General features: G+C 43.7%; 2 protein-coding genes across 2 annotated transcripts; one reads left to right on the plus strand and one right to left on the minus strand.

The window, feature by feature from the left end:
- Positions 1–61: 61 nt before the first annotated feature.
- cdr2l (cerebellar degeneration-related protein 2-like) lies at positions 62–9,985 on the plus strand. The gene is made up of 5 exons (XM_079366098.1): positions 62–526; positions 2,563–2,675; positions 4,466–4,614; positions 5,077–5,241; positions 6,327–9,985. Exons 1-5 carry the CDS (start codon positions 448–450, stop codon positions 7,261–7,263), a joined length of 1,443 nt encoding a protein of 480 aa, XP_079222224.1. The 5' UTR covers positions 62–447; the 3' UTR covers positions 7,264–9,985.
- Positions 8,532–19,661, minus strand: arhgdia (Rho GDP dissociation inhibitor (GDI) alpha). Its single transcript, XM_079366121.1, has 6 exons — positions 19,553–19,661; positions 12,014–12,211; positions 11,377–11,460; positions 10,782–10,858; positions 10,560–10,623; positions 8,532–10,239 (listed from the first exon to the last, which is right to left on the minus strand). Exons 2-6 carry the CDS (start codon positions 12,201–12,203, stop codon positions 10,037–10,039), a joined length of 618 nt encoding a protein of 205 aa, XP_079222247.1. The 5' UTR covers positions 12,204–12,211; positions 19,553–19,661; the 3' UTR covers positions 8,532–10,036.
- Between the last annotated feature and the right edge of the window lie 1,037 nt (positions 19,662–20,698).

Below are 20,698 nucleotides of genomic sequence, written 5' to 3' on the forward strand. Positions count from 1 at the left end.
TCAAACTACAAGAGGCGGTGTTGTTGCCTAAGAAAATGTTGTGCCTACATTTCCCCCATTAATTCCGTGAACACTTGAACGCATCAGCAGCAGCAGCAGCAGCGTTCATCCTGTGAGCGACAGTCAGCTGAGAATCTGCGTCCGCTGGGCGCTGCTGCTCATCACAGGCTGATGAGACCGACACAAAAAAACACTGTGATAACATTTCCTATCAGCTGAACTGTTTGATTTCACGGCTGCAGGTCTAATGCGGGTTCGTTTATTTCCGAAGGTGCTTAAAGGAGCAGGTGCACCGCCGGGACGTTGCCTTTAAGAAAAATTGCTCCAAGGAGGTTACTCTTTCGGGGAGGCTGTGGCCGTTGTTGTTTGTTGTCACTTCCGGGCGAGGCGTCGGTGAATTAGCAGATCTCACCGCCCCGGCGACGAAGAAGAAGTTGACCAGCTTCGATGCTTCGAGCGGGCAGGATGGAGGAGTTTGTCACAGAGGAAGAGGAGCCTTGGTACGACCAGCGAGACCTGGAGCAAGGTGACATCACTATTTCCATGTCATGTGTTTGTTAGTGGCAGTGTATGTATGAATGAAGAGGGTGGATCTTAAGATGTAACAATGCCCCCATCCACAATCAGTGCCATTCAGTCTTGGATGCTGGGATCCATAAATTCTTGGAGGTGGAGGATGGGAATGAAGGAGGAGGTTGCATCCATTGCAAAACGTACTTCATGCACGAGTGCACGCCCCTGTGGAAGCTGTAAAGCCATGCCTCTGTTTGTCTGTCTGTTTGTCTCTGGGTCTGCCTGCCCTTTATCTCTGCTGCTCCCCTCTCCTGCAAATGATTGTGATGTGTCCCAGAATAGCCTCCTGTCTGACTCAGTAAATGTTGCCTCTGTTTCAACCTCCTTGCTCTACAGAATCTCACATCCCAGCATCCTCCCCTCCTACGTACAGTTTGTCTCTTACAGTTTGTCAAACACTCTGGATTCACTCTGACAGTTTATCCCGGAGGAGAGGTGTTTGTCCGTCTGCAGCAGCAGCGCATGGCCTCAGCATCACCCCATCCCCTGATTACCTGCTGACCCAGAGAACTAAAGCAGCTTTGTGTCTCATCATCGAAGCGTCCGTAGAGCAGAGAGACACGGAGAGCCAGGTGGACTCTGCTGCAGTGCTGTCTGCATCTCATCTCAGCATTATTCAGCCATTAAGCCCCTGGATGATCTGATTAGGGGGCCCCATACGAGACGTCCATAGTTAGGATCAGTGATACAAGGCTTGTGGCCAGATGTGAGGCATAATTGCCAAACTAATATCATCCTGCTTATGGCAAATAACCCGCCAGACATGATGCTGTTATGCAACTTCTCCACAACCTTCATTGATATTTTTTAACCATGTTTTCTAAAGGAGGGAACAGTAGGGTAACTCCCAATACAATATGGTACCATACAACAAGATGCAATGCATCGCACTGTGATGATACATTACAATATGATAAGATATGAACGATTTAAAGCAATACTCAATACAGAGCAAAAAATAACGATTCTATCACGATGCAGGGATTCTACAATAATTGTTATAATTAAAGACAATTATAAGTTTATACTTCCCAATGTCTGATTGAGCCATGAAGAACCCAAGATGAACCTGAAAGGGAAAGGGCTGCATTGCTTTAACCTAACATTTCGGGATTTCAGGGATTCAGTGTTCACACACACGAGGCAGGACGACGATATATTGCCGTATCGATATTTCACCCCACCCCTTGTGTTTTTTGGTATGATGTGGACAGATGGTGTGCTGTTGTGATGTCATGTTGCAGCCTCATCTGAGCGGCCTTTGCAGGAACGTGAGATTCACACATCAAAGAGCATCACAGAGATCCATGTGCAGGAGTCAACACCACACGAGCAGATACAGAAATGTGGTTCATATGTGCTGTTGTGTTTGTTTATGTAATTATCCACATTTTTATTCAGCATTTACGTTTTTTACAGAGTCCAGTGTTTGGTATTTCCTTGATTTCAAAATATCTCTCATCTGTGCACAAAACTGTGGAATTACATAACTAATGCTCGGCACGTGTCGGCCCTTGGGAGCAGAAACAGAGCTGTGACTAAGTTGAAGCTCGAGGGGGGTGAAGGCTCGCTGTGCTCTCTGCTCACTCACTCGGCTCATTAGCAGCTCTGCATAAGAGGGAAATGTTGCAAGGCAGGCGTGCATGCTATGAGCTTATGATGTGCATATTCGTTTAAACGCAATCGATGGATCAACTGTAAATTCCCTCAATCTTGTTTTTAACACCTTACAAAGAGGCATTTTTGTGAGATTCTGCATGTTCCTGTCACTCCTTATTGCCAAAACTGTGAACACTGTTAATGTCCAGTAATGGATGCAACGGCCCTCTTCTCCTCCAGTGCTGATTCATTATGGTCTACTAGCGTGTCCATTAAGCAGGATTCTCCTCCTCCTCCTCCTCGCTAGCCTATGTCAGCCTCTTTTTTTATCAGACTAGATGAATAGTGTTCACTTGAAAATAAGCTGTTGTTTTTTTCTGAATCTGTCAGATCTGCACCTGGCAGCCGAGCTCGGCAAGACTCTCCTGGAGCGCAACAAGGAGCTGGAGGACTCCCTGCAGCAGATGTACATCAACAATGAGGAGCAAGTGCAGGAGATAGAGGTACACTTGTGCCAGTTCTGCCAATTATAACTGTGGCTGCACGTGTTCGAGGCAGTTAATTAATCTGCAGAAACGTCAGCTAAAACACTTTCGCTCTTCTTGTTCTTATGTCGAGCTAATTAGGAGAAAGCCACTGGAAGGGTGGATAAAAAGAGGTTTAAAGGAAAGGGCACTAGAAGGTTTCGTGCTGTGAATGTGAAAGGATATGTGAAATCACTTCATCTGCCTCATCAGCACATGAGGAAAGTCTGACTGAATAACAAAGTGCAAAGCTGTAGAGGCAGTATACTAAGTGTTCCTTCAATGGATTTACATGCCAGTATTGAATAACTGGCAACTTATCACATTTTTCATCACACTGAATTCATTAGAGACTTGTTTCTTTTCCGTTAAAGTCCATTTACCTTTTTTAAAATGCTTTAATGTTAATGATAAGTTTGGTGCAGGTTGACTTTGCGAGCCATGACCACAAACTCCTAACTTCTACCCATGAATACATGGTCAGCTACAATATTATCATACTTTTTACCTTAACAATTACTTGTATATTAAAGTTTAACTATTAATTTATGTAATTTAACAAGCAATTTAATCAAATACCTATTAGCTTTATATACATATGTACTTAAAACTAGCTATTAAACCATAGATAGATAGATAGATAGATAGATAGATAGATAGATAGATAGATAGATAGATAGATAGATACTTTATTCATCCCGAGGGAAACACACTTTTAGCTAACCGTTATCATTTATCCATTAGCCTACTTTTGGCAAAACAACAAACTCTTCATCCAATAATTGAAGCTAGGACTTAAGCCCATTTCTTTCAGCTAGCCTTTTAACCAATTATCCGTTACGCTAAGCAAGCCATTGAACCCTTTATCAATTTCTTTAAGCTAGCCATTTGTCTATTAATCCAATTATTTAAGATAACATTGCCACCATGAATTCATTAGCTGTTTTTATCCACACAATTAACCAATCATCCATTATTTAAGATAGATGTTAAAGCATTACTTTAAGCTGGTTACCACTTGTCCATTACCTTCAGTAAACCAATTAACTGTTTATCCATCACTGTATGTTAGCCATGCAACCATTTATTCTTTAGCCTTCGTGTAGCCAAACAATTAACAAGTCATCCATAAGTTTAATCCAACTGTTACACCATTTACCAGTTACTAAGCTACCTATCTACCACTTTTCCATTACTTCACGCAAACCCAAACCCTATATGCATTAGCATACTGTTAGACAGCCATTTTGCCTGTTAAAGCTAGCCATTTGACTTTATATGAATCTGTTCATTTAAGGAGCTGATAATTAGTGAATTATTAATTAATTTTAGTTATTGAATCATTAGTAATTCTTTAATGTTTGTCATTTCCACATTAGCTTTAAATAGTCTAATATTTGAAGTTCTTTAAGCGAGCTATCATAGCACTTTTTCTAATTCTGTTAGCCATATTAAGCCATGCTGTTTTCCTTTTCTTTTTCTCTGTATTTGTCTTCATTTAGATGAATTATTTCTAAAAGCCTCCCATGGTGTTGCAAACAAATACATATGTATACATGAACCTTTGCTTTATTACCATTTAGCCATGGTGTTCAGGCTAAAGTCAGTATGGAATTACTATTATTTCAGTATGAGCTGACCCACAATCTTTCCATCTAGCGTAACCCCCGTCAGCTGCAGAGGTCGTGCTCTCGATGAAGCTGTGCATTTCAGTTTAGTTACTTATAAACTCCTCTTACTTATATATGTGTAACTTGTTTCTGTTGCAGTATCTGTCCAAGCAGCTGGAAATGCTGAGGGAGATGAACGAGCAGCATGCAAAGGTGTATGAACAGCTGGATGTGACTGCCAGAGAGCTGGAGATCACCAACGAGAAGCTGGTGCTAGAGAGCAAGACGTCGCAGCAGAAAATCGACAGGTGGTCAACAGCTTTAGCACTTTAACGATGAATGTGCTCTTCTGTTTTGGACCACTGAATGAATAAACACTGTAGAAAACTAGAATATACAAAGAAATTATGGCACAGGTCACCGTCCTCGACATCACTAGCAGTAGGCCATAAAGATAAACCATGTAAAGGTTTCTTTAATTGACTTATTTTATTACAATATAAGGACAACAATTGGATGTTTACAGACTCGATTAGAAAGCCTTAATATGTTTGTTCTTTTTAGCAATGTCATAACCGAGGATTTAGGTTCTTTACATATTGTAAGAGGACTAAAAAAGCTCTAAATAGCTGCCTCTGTTCGTTCTTTCCCATTCCTCATGCTGTAACAGTGACTCACTGTGGCTTTAGGAGAACGGTATGCTGAGGGTGGAGGGGCTTAATCAACTTAATAATGACGTAACGAGCGTATTTGTGTGTTTGTGCGCACAGACTGATGGGCACCATGGAGACCCTGCAAGGTCAGGTGGACAGTCTGACGTCTCGGGTGGAGGAGCTGAGAACTCTGGAAGAGCTGAGGGTCCGCAGGGAGAAGAAGGAACGACGCAAGACTGTCCACTCCTTTCCCTGCCTCAAAGAGCTCTGCACAGCACCAAGGTCCCAGTCTTCTACTTGTTTATTATGTTCTGTACACCAGTGCTTTCCCACAACACACTGTTAGATAAAGTCAAACATTTCAGCTGGTTCACACAGATTAGCAGGATGCTAATATTAGCTGCATATTTAGCCTAAACTCATTTTTAACAGGAATCAGAATTTTCCAACATGTTAAGGCTAGCTAGTGAGGTGGCTTTCGCTTTAGTCAATAGTTTTATGTTTTTTAAGTAAAAAAATATCTTGGAAAACGTCTTTGTCGAAAGAAATATATATATAATATATATATAATATAAATACTGAGGAGAGAGAGGTGAGAGCACATAACTTGCTGTTTAAATTAAACCCCGCTTTTATTTGAAATAAAGTTAGGACGTTCTAGTAGATCGAGGTTGAGACATTAACTTAATCAGGGCAAAAGGGAAGTTATGGATCACAAACCGTCACTTTTGATGTCATCAGGATGATAGTGCTTTGGACTCGTCAGCTGAGCTGTCAGAGAGTTTTTTCTAAGTGAAATGAGACGCATCTACGGTCTGTCTCAAGGGACAAAATAGCATACGATTAATTATGATTCAAAAAATAAATACATTGGTTTAAGACTTTAATGAATCCTGATTGAGTAGTCCATACTGACAGCCCTAATCTAAATGTATGCATTGTAAGAAAAAAAGCCTTTGTTACATGTATTTTTCTAAAGACAATATTAAAACGTTCTTCTAACCAAATGGAAAACTGAAGAGCAATTCTCTTCTGAATAACTTCTGCTGTCTTTAAAATAATAAACACAGAAAGAACCAGCTTCACATTAATGTCAATGTTTTGTCTAATATATACATTTTCTATGAAGACAACTTTTAACAAAGCTATACAATTAAGGTTGTCATTTTCTATTCGTTATACAGTTTGGTATATAGTTTAAACCTCAAACCCTTTTTGTGAACTTCACTGTATCTCTTAATAAGACGGGCTGACGACATTGAAACAAACTGGTTTTTTAATGCATTGAAAGAAAGCTATTGTTTTATGCGTTTGAGTTACACAACAAACTGTCGTTAACTTAGGGACACACCTTTTGTTTTGCTCAGGTATGAGGATGGTTTCCTGTTGGCCAATCCAGGAAGCGTGGACCTGGCTGAGAGCCAGCCGATGGATGAGGAGAACGAGCGCCTCAGAGACATCGTCACCTCCCTGCGCTCAGCCATGGCCACAGAGCGGTCAAAGAGGGAAGGTGCTGAGCGGGAGTGTGCTGCAGTGCTGCAGGAGTTTGAGCGTCTGGAGCAACGCCTGCTGGGAGCAGAGGGCTGCCAGCTGCGGGTTCAGGAGCTCGAGGCTGAGCTTCACGAGATGCAGCAGCTGAGGAAGTCCAGGATGTGTTTGGTTGGTGGCATGGAGGAAGGCCTAGAGACACTGCTCAGAAATGGCCCGGAGACGGACACCCCAGATGAGGTAGTGGGGCTGGATGAGGGAGGTGAAGGAGGAGAAGGAGACGCCGGGGGAACAGGGCAGCAGGGTGTACCGGTGAGGAAAAGCTGCAGCGACACAGCTTTAAATGCAATCTCGGCCCGTGACGCCTCGGGGAGGCGACAGGGAAGCTATGCCATGCACGCAAACGGAGTGCGCAAACGTGGCATGTCAATCCTGCGGGAGGTGGACGAGCAGTACCACGCCTTGCTGGAGAAATACGAGGAGCTGCTCGGAAAATGTCGGCGTCACGAGGAGAGCCTGTGCCACGCGGAGGTACAGACATCGAGGCCCGTGTCCAGAGACCCCTCCATGAAGGAGTACATCATGATCTCTGCAGGGCCTTCCACATCTGGGGCCGTCGCCACCCCTCCTACACCACCTCAAACCCCTTCCACACCCGAGGCCCTGGAAGGGATTAGCAGGCAGGTGGAGCAGGTGGACAAACGGCTGAGCCAGAACACGCCCGAGTACAAGGCCCTGTTCAAGGAGATCTTCTCTCGTTTACAGAAGACAAAGAGTGACATGAACTCCACCAAGAGCAGGAAGACTCACAAATGAGCTTGAACCCACTTATTCACACGGCGGCCATGTTGTTCTGACATCATACTCGGGGTGGGAAGCCAATTTCTGTAAGAGGTTCACAAGTTCCAGGTTGTATGTCTCAGAAAAGAAGTGTGTGTGACAAACATTTATCATGTCACAGCTTGAGATACTTGGAAAATAAAACTACGATGAAGAGAGACAAAGATCAAAACAACATATTTTATTAGCCATCGTCAAAAAACAGCTAACGTGAGCCTCCCACCTGTAGCGTGATGTCAGGAAAAATGGCCGCCATGTGAAAATAGTGAAAATAACAGCTACTGATACTACCTGCACTGACAACAGTGACTGCACATCTACCTTCTATTAACCATACTGTTTTTGAGACCTTTTCTCGTTGCCTGCAGCCATAGGATTGGATGATAAATGATATTGTTAGCGGTGGATGCCTCCATCTGATCCAAATGAAGTTGTTGAAAAACTGCCAAATGTTAAATAAAATTGATGTGGATGACATGTACGGAAGCCCAACATTGATGCAAGCATACATTTTATTTTAACTTCTATTTCTGGTTATTTTCTCAATATGTCGTCTCATTTACGTCGTTATCTTTAGATGACGTTGGTTTTTCAGTTAATTTCTCGAGATTTCTGAAAAAAGGACAAATTAGTTTGTCATTGTTGGAAAATCTGAATTTGTTACATTTCTCATATTCATGGGAAACAGTAAAATAAAATGTATGGCGGCATGTCTCCTTAGGGACTCCGTAGAAATGCCTTTGTCTGACTGTCATCAGAGTGGAAGTTTAGTTTCTGTCGTAAGAAAGTGGAAGTGTTTGATGTAGTGTTTTTACTAAATGTGCTGGTCCAGACGTGATTTAACTACTACTGCCATTTATTTTCTGTTTATGTGAAACAATAATACAGCCAAATAATCTATGAAGAGAAACAGGTGATGGCTTTAACTCTGCGTACACCATTTGAAGCATGTATGCTGGGTTGGTTTTTTCAGAGTAAATCACTAAAGCTTTTTTAAGCAACTTGAAATGCTGTTTCAAGCTGCAGGGGAATGATTCAGGGTTCGATTGATCCTCTTATACATGATGAATCTGTGCTGCAAAATGTCAACGTTTTCTTAAATTATTAAAGTCTTCTGTTCATTCAAGGAAATGTATAAATAATGTTTTTATTAAGTTCTCAGGGAACCAACAATTTAGATCCTGCTGCAAAGATGAACCTGAAGTGTGTTGGGTTGAATAAAAGAAGCGGACACGTGCAGCACGCCCAGTCTAGACACTTTAATGTGAACACAGGAGATCAGTACACTGCAGGTAGCACACATTGAGTCAAGCCCACAAAGAGAAGCATCCCGACTGAAGCTGCTGAACTCCACTCACATACGTGTATGATTAAAAAAAAAACACTTTTTAAATGGCAGGATGTCTGCTGTGGGGTTGATGTCTTGATACTGGTTCAGGAGTCAATAGACAACATTTCACTGGTGTTGAGCACACGAGTGCTGCTGAGTCAGCAGGAGCAGCATGTGGTTGTAAGAGACCCGAGGCACGGTGAGCATTGGTTATTTTACACTTGAGTAACACGAGGAGAGTCCTTGTGTTGGTTTGAGGAGGATGGCAATATGTCCTCAGGTGCTGGAGGGACATGAATACGACCTGGACTTCTATGTACAGATGCTGTAGCTCTAAAGAAGACGCTTACATAAAGGAGACTACAAATACTTAGATGATAAAAAAGTATGAACCCTTCACAGATAAGACCTGAAATAAAGATGTTAAAAGTCCTTCGTCTTGATGCCCTGTCCATGTACTACAAGTATGGTTATAATAACAGGCTCACGTGATGGTCTGGAAAATGTAATCAGAAGGCAACTTGCTTGGTTATTTATTTGTTTTTGAATTCTTTCTATAAGGCCACATGGCTGTTGAATAAAACACCCTGATCCAAAGACGAGGAGCAACACAAATGGGGGGGGGGGGGGGTTTTACAAGAGGTCAGAGGTAATTTTGTTCCCCCCCTCAGTTCTCTCAGCAGACTTCGTAGGGCCCTTTAGAGGTGGCCTTAATTCCAAATAATTTACCAAGACTCTGGTACAAATAATCTGCTCAAAGGCTTAAGGAGGGCTGGGTCCAAGAGTTGTCTCCAGCAACGATTGCTCAACGACCGTACGGTGGCCACATACAGTACATACAGCTCTACTGATCCCAGTACAATGCTTTCAAAAGGCAAATCACGGTAATCATACAAAAGCATCTGAAATGTAGAGAAGGATGACAGACAAAAAAAGAGGGGGAAGGAAAAAGCAGCAAAGAAATCCCAAATGTCATTACTTATTCACGAGAGCAATTAACAGATTTTTTTTTCTCCTTATTTTTCTTTTATAAACAAAAATAACTGAAACAAAAAAAAATGTGGGTTGTGCTTGTCGTTCACTTTCTCCGTTTTAAAGATATTCAACAGAAGGGCCGGTGCAAACACAATAAGTGGAAACGATGGCGGGGAATGATGAAGTGATTGGAATTCAAATGAAACTGTAGAGGAGCGAGGGGAGGAAGGGGGGGGGGGGGGGGGGGGGGGGGTGGACGGAGAGAGAGCAAAAAGCCTGAATCAACACATAATCCAGAGGAAGCTCCGGACACGGAAGAAACTATGGAATGAGAGCAGGAGCAGGAGAGAGAGAGAGAGAGAGAGAGAGAGAGAGAGAGAGAGAGAGAGAGAGGGACCAAGAAGAGGAAGACGCTGATGGAGGAGTGCCGAGTGTGGGCGGGGCTTAGTCTTTCCAGTCTTTCTTGATAGTGAGGCACCACTCCCAGGAGAGATGGTCGTGTTTGTCGTCGTCAGTGAACTTGGACTTGATGTTGTAGGTGCCGCGGGCCAGCATGCCTTTGGGCGCCTCCTCCATGGTGGTGAGGAACTCGTACGCCTCCTCAGGTCTGGGGCCGTAGCTGCCCACCATGTAATCCGACTTGTCCACTGTGAGATTAGAAGGAGACGACAAGTCCAAGTGTTAGCCATGTTTCCAAGTGTATGTATATGTGTGTGTGTGTGTGTGTGTGTGTGTGTGTGTGTGTGTGTGTTTAACGTTCAGATTTAGTGAGGGACTGTGATTTATTTTCAAAAGAACAATGCAAACGTTTGTTGAGATTTTATCAAATAAAAACTTTTACACAAAGTTTCATGTGCGTCCTGTTTTTAGTGTTTACTCTTCGGATGTAACTTCATGTTTACGTCACACAGCATCTCCATGTTAAAATGCACCTCAGTGATTACTGAGAATCAAATCACTGCCTTACCCTTCACACCTTTCCTGAACGACTGCTGGTTGTACTTCAGGCCGGACACGATGTCCTTGTTGACCTGCGAAACACAAACACATGCTGCTGAACGGTGACAAAGACGAGTTGCTGCAGCTGCAGGGACGTCAGCGTGCCAGCAACGGTCGCCCGCAACAAACAGAGGAGGACTGTTTGACGTTCAGCAGACATTTATGCGTGACAAAAAGCAGAGCCTGTCACCTTGAAGGTGATTTTGATTTTGTAGTCGACTCCCTCCTTCAGCACAAACGGTTTCTTCTTGAAGCCGTCCAGGTCTCCTGCAAGAGAACGAAAAGTCAAGCAAGGGGAGACTGAGAAGAGATTTTACTCAAGAATATTACAGATTTTCAAATTAAAAGGAGTTCAATTAAAATGTTTTTCACAAATGCCAAAAAACACAAGAAGGGAAATGAATCCTTATTTTAATCTCCCAGTTTGGGATCAATGAAGTGCTTTTACCCATCTATATCTATCTTCTAATCGTTTCCCCTGTGTTCAGATTTAACACTGTAGTCCTCATACTGACCAGCAGGTGGCACAGTGCCTCACATGTACTCAAGCCTTCCTGCTCTGCTCTGGTGTGCTACCAGGAAATGTCTTGAATGCCCACTTCCACAGGAATCGTATCATTACTAATTAGCCCCCTAACGAGCCAGCAGGTGGTCTGCTCGGAGTTCGCTCACACTGATTGGCTGATAACTGCTCATCATTAACATTACAGTGAGCTCATCCTACCAGTGTGATTGTTACCGAGGGACCACAGCTGGTTTCATGCAGGCCTCTTTGATCTACTCACCCGTCAGGTCGAGGATTAAGGGGTTCGGCGCCGCCTCGCACAACAGAGTCATCTGAGTCACCTGGACGTTTGGGACGGTCGGATCTGAGACAGAGAGAGAGACTTCGATTAGACTTTGAGGTCCCAAAAAGAACAATAGTTTCTGACTGACTGAATTTTACTTTCACAACACACAGCTCCCCTCTCTTGATGCCGGTCATGCTTAATAATAGTCGGATTTTTAATCATCACAAAATTGAACGTGTCAGAGAAGAGAACCTAAACCAACACGTTTATTCTCTCCTGTGACGCGTTTACAGCCGACACACTGCAGAGCGCACAGAGCTAATTACAAGCCTGGATTTCAAAGTGCTACATTCAAACATGAAAATATGAAAGAAAGTCACGTGTTTGGAGTCATGTTTCACTTAAATAAAACTTATAAAGTAGAGACACTCAGCCCTGCTGGATTAGTGTTTCTTATATTTATATTAATAAAGCTCTCCACGTTACCGATGAGTGTTTTCAGTGTGTGAGTGTTTCCATAACACGTCGGCGAGGTTGGACTCTAAACAGACCGGCACACTAACAGAGGCTGGCTTAGCGCTCAATTATTGGCTCGTTCAACGGGCAGTTATTAGTGCGAGGGATCACAAACCTGCGACTCCTTTAGCACTGCCCAGCAGCGCCTCCTTGTACTTGCGGAGGCTCTCGTCGTCTTTGTCCAGCTCCTGGATCTCCTGTAAGCTCTTCTGGGCCGGAGGTCTGTAGTTGACGGAAGACTCGCACTCTTCGTTGGCTGCTGCGATGGCTGCCAGCTCCTCCGGTGTGGGTTCCTGCTCCGCCATGGTGTTTGCTAACAGCAGACACAAAGTGACGGAAACAAACGGCGAAATTAAAAAATAAATAGAGAAGGCAGAAAGTCAAACAACAGGCCACGCCCCCCTTTTGCTCTCTGTAATGAAGCGTGTCCTGCCTCAGAGAGCACATGGTCATTAATCCTGTACAGAGGATGATCATTATTATTATTACTAGAGCAACGTGAAGAAACACAGGATGTCAGGATGGCTGCACAACACCCGCCGCAAACTCATCTCGTAACTATGGTGTGCGTGCGTGTGTGTGTGTGTGGCTGCCATCTTCTGCCCACAGACAACAGATGATTTAACCGTGTTAGTTAAATCTGGTAAACTGATATGATCACATTCCTTCCTCTTCTAAGGCGAGCCCACACGCGCCCGTGTTCATCACGCTGCTTCTCTCGTTTGTTTGCTGTTGGACTGAAGTTCGGAGGTTCACACCTCAGGATCTGACGACCAGCTTTGTTTCGGACTTCAAAGTAAATGTTGTCTTTGTTTTTGGCGAGCGATAAAAGAGGCGGCTGGCTGTATGAATGTTTCTCCTTTAGCACCTCAGGGTGTGCCCACGAAGGTAAACACCGAGACGAGAGCCGCTTTCTCTCTGACACAGGAGAGAGAGGCCAGAGCGCTCGAACCTGATGCAGTGATCCCAGCCTCTCTCTCTCTCTCTCTCTCTCTCGTGTCGCTCACCCTTCAGCTGCACTGGGACGGCGGTCGCTACAGATGAGGAGAGAGAGAGGGACGTTGATGGAAAGCAGACGCTTCAGCTCTCTGAGATCATCTTTGTTTTAACAAGGACACCGACCGTTCTTCTGGGATTAAAACCGCAACATTAATTCTTTAAAAATAAAAAAAACATCCTCTCTTTGATAACTTGTCAAAAATCACTGTTTGCTTCGTTTCTGACTTCTTTTTTTAAGATTTATTTTTGGGCCTTAACCAGAGAGAGACAGAAACATGATCAGCACATTATTAGTGATTGGTCGATAAATGGGATGAGCATCAGTATCAGCCAATGATTAAATAACGTAGAGCTCGCTCACAGAAGAGGTCAAAGAAGAGCGGGAGTCTTACACCTCGTCTTTGTTCGACATGTTTAGAGAGGAGGGACGACCAGCGAGCGGACGCCGTTCACATCCAATCTCACGGCTCATTTTCTAACAGCTCATATAAAAACTAACTGGTGCAGGAAGCAGCGGCGGGCTTCATCGTTACGTCAAACATCTGCTCAGACCTCGTCGGCCATGATTCCCACAGCTGCGTCTCAAAGAGGAGCGGCTACAGGACTGATTCACTCCTTCAGAGCACCATTAAAAAAACACCATGTGACCACCTGCTGCACACGGCTGTGAAACACCTGAAGATCCCGGAGGCAGCACAACACGAGACAAATCTGCTGAAATCAAGAAGATCCTGTAAATGTGGATTTAGGACATTTATCATTTCATGTGCATGGTGAGAAGAAAAAAAAAACTTCCTGTATTTGCAGCGGGAGGGTGAAAAAGAATAGCAGTCTTCCTGAGTTGTGTTTTAATAGATGGAACAGGAACAAAGACGAGGAGCAGTGACACTGCAGCGAAAGAGGAAGACACAAAGCACTTCTCCATTTGACCGAAATTACACCAAACTTCATCTGCAGAGTCAATAATGTCTCCACAGGCTCACGAATCAGACTCGTGCAAACACACCAGGTAACAAACGGTCACAACACACACACACACACACCTCTGTGTGTGTGTTCTGTTCTATCATATACAACGGAGTATTTGCCAACAGGAAGTGAGAACAGGGCACCCATTAAAGCACAAATTCCCCGCCTGCCAATATATGTGTGTGTGTGTGTGTGTGTGAGAGTGAGTGAGAGAGAGAGAGAGAGAAATCCAGCCCAGATAACAGAGCGATGTCATCACATCATTCTTTAAGTATCAACAATTAAGTTGTTTTTTTCTGTTTGTTTTCACTTCCGGTTCTGCTCCACCGCTCGCCAGCTTCTTTTTAACTCTGCTGAACGTTGCTTAGCGCTGTGCTAAATGTGTCGGGTCTTTATTAATAGAAATATGACAAAGAGTACAGTCCAAACCTGCTCTCATTGTACATTGTCTTCAGGTCTCCTCTGGTATGAATTGGCTCCATGTCATGTGAAGGTTTGTGAATGCTGAGCGCGGTATAGTAACTCTGTGCCTCCTCTTGAACACATCTACGAGCTGGATGTGTTCACGAGGTGAAGTATTTAGTTCCTCAAGGAGAAAAGATGAGATCTGTGATAAGATTCACGGTTCTCCTTCACCTGTCGTTCTGTGAACCGTCACATCCTCCAGCAGCTCGTTTGAAATGGTGAACAGAAAAGTGCAGATTATTTCACTGTGACGACGAGTCTTTAGCTGGTTATGAAACGGGCCGAGATTTATACCGACGCCTCGAACTGAGCTGCAAAAAAACAAACAAAGTCAGAGAGAACATGAGCGGCCACCACAACATTTAGTTATTCTTACAGAGTCTTTAAAAATGCAGCTGGGACAAAAAAAAAAAGGAGGATCTGGGGTTTTAGGCCGAGCCAATCACAGCAGACGACTTTTAACCACCGAGTTGAGTCCTGCTGGAGGTGTGTTCACGTTTTGTTGTGATTCGTCACTACAGAAATAAAAAGATGGATTGACAGAGAGGAACGAGCATCAATAAAAGTTAAGCTGAGGTACACTGATCTGTTTGGGACATTTCGGCGTCAGACTGATGCTAAGCTAACCTGCAGATGGAGCTGAAACCGACCGGAGGAGCTTTACAAACATAAAACAGGAGTTTGTTTGTGAGCGCACGACGCCATGGATCAGCCAGAGAAGCCATCTTCACACAGTGTGAAGGTGTTGATTCAGCTAATTGAAGCCCCGCGGGCCGGCCTGAACAGATTAGTCTCAGTATTGACACCACAATCCTTAAAATGATCCTCACATTCTTTTCAGGCCAACTGGGCTAAAACAATGTGCTCTGTGGCTACGCAGCAACGGGACAGGAAAAGGGCCCGTCATTGTTCAGCCTGCTGGGAGACACAACACACCATAAACACAGGTCATGAGATGGTGCAGACAAACGCTGGACACACACACACACACACACTGAACCCATCCACCTCGGTGTCCTCACCTCCACCTGCCCAGGCCGGCATCAACAGGAGAATAATCTGTTTGTTTGGCGGGGTTAAGCAGCGCGCTTTGACCAACACAGCGTGCCCGCCGCACCGGCCAGCTGAGATTAGCTCTGTTACTTAGCAACACAGCTCTGCAGTAAGATTATGGAGAGTGGGATTATGGCTAATGAGGCATTCAGGGACAGTGAGAGTGGAAGGTGTTAGGAGGTGTCGACGGTGACACATCAAGAGGATCCTCTGGACACGAGTCATTAGTGGACTTTGACACTAGATAATTGATTAGCAGGGAATCCCCTTGTGAGCAGGCTTTATGAAGGTAGGTGTGTGTGTGTGTGTGCGTGTGTGTGTTCGTTCTTTAAGGGCAGTTTAAAGAAGTTATCCTTCATCTAATTCTGTGATAACGTTCGACTCTCCTTAAACAAGTTTTGGGTCACAGTTCAGCTGCTCTATGAGACACCGTCCACACGTCCTCTACTCCCTCATTGACTGTGTGTGGACAAAGAAGAACATCCAGCTGTGTTTACAGGCTCTGTCTGTTGTCACATAAAAAAAGAGCCTCTAGTGGACGCTAAAGAAACACACCTTCCGACCAAAACAGCTCGGCTCTCTGATCCCCGGAAAAAAAAAACCTGCCAACCATCTCTACAAACACAGCGCAGAGTGACAAACAGTGTGTGTGGGTGAACGCCGTTACATCGCACCTTATTCTGAATAATGCTCATTACTCTTGGACAGCGTGAGCCGATCGACAGATGAGTTGATCAGACAGATTTGGTTTTTGGAAGCAGGCAGTAAACATGTTCAATGGAGTGTGTGTGACTTCCTGTGTTCCTGCAGTCGGCCTCCAGCCCACACTCGACCAGCTGCAGGATTCAACCTCACTTCTCAACGCCGGAGGTCGCCGCTCCTAAAGATGCTGACCGTTTCCCTGCAAACTGCAAAGAACGCCGCGTCCAGGGGAATAATTAATATGTCATATCACTCAAACATTAGCGGCATGTTCCTTTAATAATTAAGCAGACGTGGCAGCCACAGTGCAACAGAAGCAGCGTGCCGACGACAACCTGCTGACTCGTGCACAGTAAATAAAACATGTGCAGATCAAATAAGAAGCAGACGTCCCAGTGCACTTTAACCTCAGAGAAAAGAGCCGGACATGAAAGTCCACTCAGTCAAAGTGACCGAGTCAGCGACCTCCGGGAGGTGACATTTAGCTCTTCAGCCTCCGATTGAAGATGTCACCCACGGGTGCACACAGCTGCTTTCATCTCTCGTCTCTCCCATGTCACGCTCGCAGCAGCTTCAGGCTCAAATGTGACAGACGGACGATCTGGAGTTCTTTTTTTTTTTTTTTTTTAAGCTCCTGTACAGAAACAAGCTGACCATGAAAAGAAATTAAAGATCGGATCGTTTTGGAAACATGTGGGATTCAAAAAGTTGCAGGAACTAAGACGAGCATGAAGTGCTACGATCAGCACTCGCACAAAATACTGAGTGGCATTCTAGCCTTCAACCAATGCTCTGCAAACTTCCTCTCACAGCCGAGAGCTCAGCGGTGATTCATATCCTTTAGAGCACAAAGACATGCACACGGAGAAGAGCTCAAACTCGACCTGCACAAGATGCTTCAGGGACGTTCACGCAAGAGAGGGACGGCAGCGCTGTCTGGACTTATTTTTAGTCGATGAAATTAAAAGAAAGTTAAGTGCTGCACAATTCAAAGCTTTAAGGAAGTGTTACACCAAGAGCGCTTTTTTTTTTTTATAAGCTGTTGCAAGAGGAAGTCAACCTCATAAGAAGAAAAGGGAGGGGGGGGGGGACCAAAGAGGTGATGAATAAGAGAAGGCAAAAACTGCACCTCATCAAACAGTGTACGACTAACCCTAAAATCTACGAGAGGTTGATGTGAGAGAATAAGAAAGGCACAACTCCACCCCAGGAAGACGCAGAACAAAACAGAAGCTTTTTAAAAATAGCCGGAGAGAAGTCCGTGCACGAAGCAGCAGGAAGCGGCGGGGGAATGGGATCGCAAAAAAAAAAAAAGGTGCCAGCGGAAAGGTCAAGGCCCATTCCCCGCTTTCTTTATGCCCAGATCCAGTCTGCCTCCCTGGGAAGAAATCTCAATGGACGGACCTCGAGTCCTCTCATGGGTGTTAAGTGGTTTCTGTGGAACAAGCTGAGAGAAATGAACTAAGGTTTTTTTCTGGTGAAGATTTTTTGACATCTTTTTTTTTTTTCAAACAAAACAATCTGTTATCTTCAAAATCCTCGGCGTCTAAAGAACACGTTAGGTCTTTAACCCAAAGAGAGAGCACTTACTGACATGTTGCCGATGCATTTGTGCAACTAAGACGTTGTGTAAGATGGCTGCAATGTATGAACACAAGAAATGACCAAATACGATCACAAGTTTTTCTGAATATGCACATTGGATGTTGAATGCTTAGTCCTTTGCACCTTAATACATTGGCCTTCAGGTGATTTTCTTTGCATTCTGTCTGTGTGAAGGAGTCCAAACCACGTTCTTCTCTTTTACAGCACTAACCTCCGGCTACGGTGAGGCTGAAGAGCAAGAGATTATGCAAATATAACGGTTAAGAGTAAAGGCATAAAAGGGTACAATAAAACGTGCAAATCTTTAAAAAAAGAAAGAAAGAAAGAAAAAAGTGTTGTTCATAAAAATGTATGATCCTCGTTCAAATGTATCACACTGTATGCAGCATTGATGAAAATCCTTTTATAAGAGGATGTGCACATGCAGGCAGCTATAGGAAGACAATGTGAATTATTTCTCACTAGTGTGTGTGTGTGTGTGTGTGTGTGTGTGTGTGTGCGTGCAGAAAAGGAGGCTGGCGTGTATTGCTGCACCTATTTTCCTGTTAGACTGAGCTAAAACAGAAGGGGCCACTGACAGGATGCGCCGAGGGAGGCTTAGATAGGCCACTAACACGATCACAATGCAAGGGGGGGGGGAGACACGACCGTAGTGGGGTCCTGAATAGTTTAGAAGCAAAAAAGCAAGGACTTGTATCTCTGATTCAGATTGGATTTTGAGTTTTTGTCTAAACTTCTCGTTTCAGTAATGTGATCAGGACGAACACTCCTTCACGTCAATAAAGCAAGTGAGTGCAATGCAGCTCAGGCATGCGGTTTTTAACCTTTGCACCCCTTCCTGTGAGCTGCAAAAACATGTTCGCAGGTAATTACAGATGTCAGGGAAAATCACCTGCAATAAAAAAAATGCTGCATGTGGATTCCACACAGGATCAACAAGAGAGGAAAGAAAAACTGCAGAGTTTAGACATCATGGTGCATTCACTGCTGCAGGATGCAAGTTTTCAAGGTTGATAAGAAGCCAATGAAAAAGACCATGACAGAAATGCAAAAGCCTGAAAGTTTTCAAAGTGCTGGAAGGCAGAGGAGTGGGGGAAGGAATCTCTCAAAGGTATTTATCATAACAGGAGGGAAAGGGAGATGTTTCCGCTTTTGTTGACTTCTCTTAAAAATCACTTACGAGTCTTTAAAACTAAGAAACTGAGCGTCACTTTGAGAACTTTTGATCCCAGCTGATGTGAGCTCTGTGCACTTGGCTGAGAAAGCGTTCAAGGAGCCAAGATGGAGGCTAAGTAAAGGTGCGAGTCCTCCTGCCAGCTCGAATTAAAAGAGATCCAGGAAGTGGCAGAAAGTCTTACTCACGTAACACATGACAGCCGGGTTACGCACACGTTTAAAAGTACACTAAAATCATTATTGTGAATTTCCTTTAAGCTCGTTTGTTATATACATTCACCTATGGTGTGTAAATAAATACTTACATGTCATAATTTTTACCTAACAGCCGACGCTCAGCACCCGGAAATTACAAACTTATGAATTCTTCAACATTTTTAACTTCCGCCCAAAAAAAAAACAAAAAACTTTCAAACGACTTCGAAACAGAATGTAAAAAATAATTAAGTGTAAAAAAAAAAGGGGAAAAACAGGGCTGCATGTGGTAAATATATCTCAAAGAGACCCAGCCCAGAAAAAAAAGGAATTTGGTCTCTGATGAACAAATTCCGCCTTTTGGTGAATTCTTGTTCACACTTTGAGCCGCCGAGTGAAGAAAAGTCTTTCTAACTGCGACGCGGCAGCAAAGACGTGAATGTTTGTACGTTTAGAAAGAGAGTTTATAAAGTGTTAGAACAACTCTTACCGTTATACAGCTGCGAGGTCGGTACGGTCCTCTGTGACTGCTGAAGAGAAGAAGAAGCCGCGGAGGAAAATCTGAGCCGACTGCCCCCGGAAACCGACCGGCCTGCAGCCTTCAAAATAAAAGCTTTAATGTTATACTCCTAAAAAGGGTAGCCAGGGGCATGGCTTGCAAGTTAGCCACGGCTATGAACTTGTATGCATGGCATTTGCTTTGTATTTAAAGCATTCAATCAAGCAAACATAGGTTTGACATAGCCTACTTTTTTTACACACAGGTGATCATAACTTAAACACAAAAAACATGGACTGGTGTTAAGAGTACATGTGCGACTTCCACAGCAATTCCTTTTTTTTTTTTTTTCTAGACTCATCGAGATGATTCATTCCTTATAGCTTCGACTAGAACAGTCTTCTAGATGGGGCACCATCACAATGTCTTATTCCACAATAGGCCTTTTGTATGTACGTTTAAGTAAGGTAAAGGATATTACATATAACATTTAACTTACCTTATAGTGCTAGTTCTCATATTAACTATGTACTTTTTTTTTTCTTTACGTTGGCTATCAGGGAGAAACATAGTGTGTTTAAGTCAACTACATTTACCCTCAATGTTAGATCGGTGTTAACTTTTTTTTTTTTCTTTTAAACTCATTTTAGCATGCGTAGGCTTTTAAAAACAATTATTTTAAGTTATAGTTTTTCATCCTTAAACAAAGTAACGATATGCTTCACATGTGAAAATCGGACCGGAAACCACATTTGTGAATCAGTCTAACTTTTTTTCATTTGGCTCGCTTCCGGGAAAATTTGCGCTTGCGACACGCGCGGGCTTGCCGAACTAACGCTGCACAATCACCTTTGATCTCACATTGTTTTACTCTTGATTGATCAGAGTTCCGTTTCAACTTTAAACTCCAAAAGCTGAAGCTCATTCTCGAGGCTGCACACCTTTTATTATCCACTGAGACAGTTCTTACCGCTTTAAGGAGGGAAAACTTCAATAAAAGGCGTGGCAAGCAGGTAGTGAGGAAACATGTCCAAAAACGGTAAACTCAGAAACTCAACTTGACGCGAGTGGAGATCAAAAAGGGTCTAACAGGGAAGAGGGGTGACATCTAGTGGTTGTGACTTAAGTGTGTTAATG

The sequence above is a fragment of the Symphodus melops genome (assembly GCF_947650265.1).
Source record: "Symphodus melops genome assembly, chromosome: 17".
NCBI classification, from domain to species: Eukaryota; Metazoa; Chordata; class Actinopteri; order Labriformes; family Labridae; genus Symphodus; species Symphodus melops.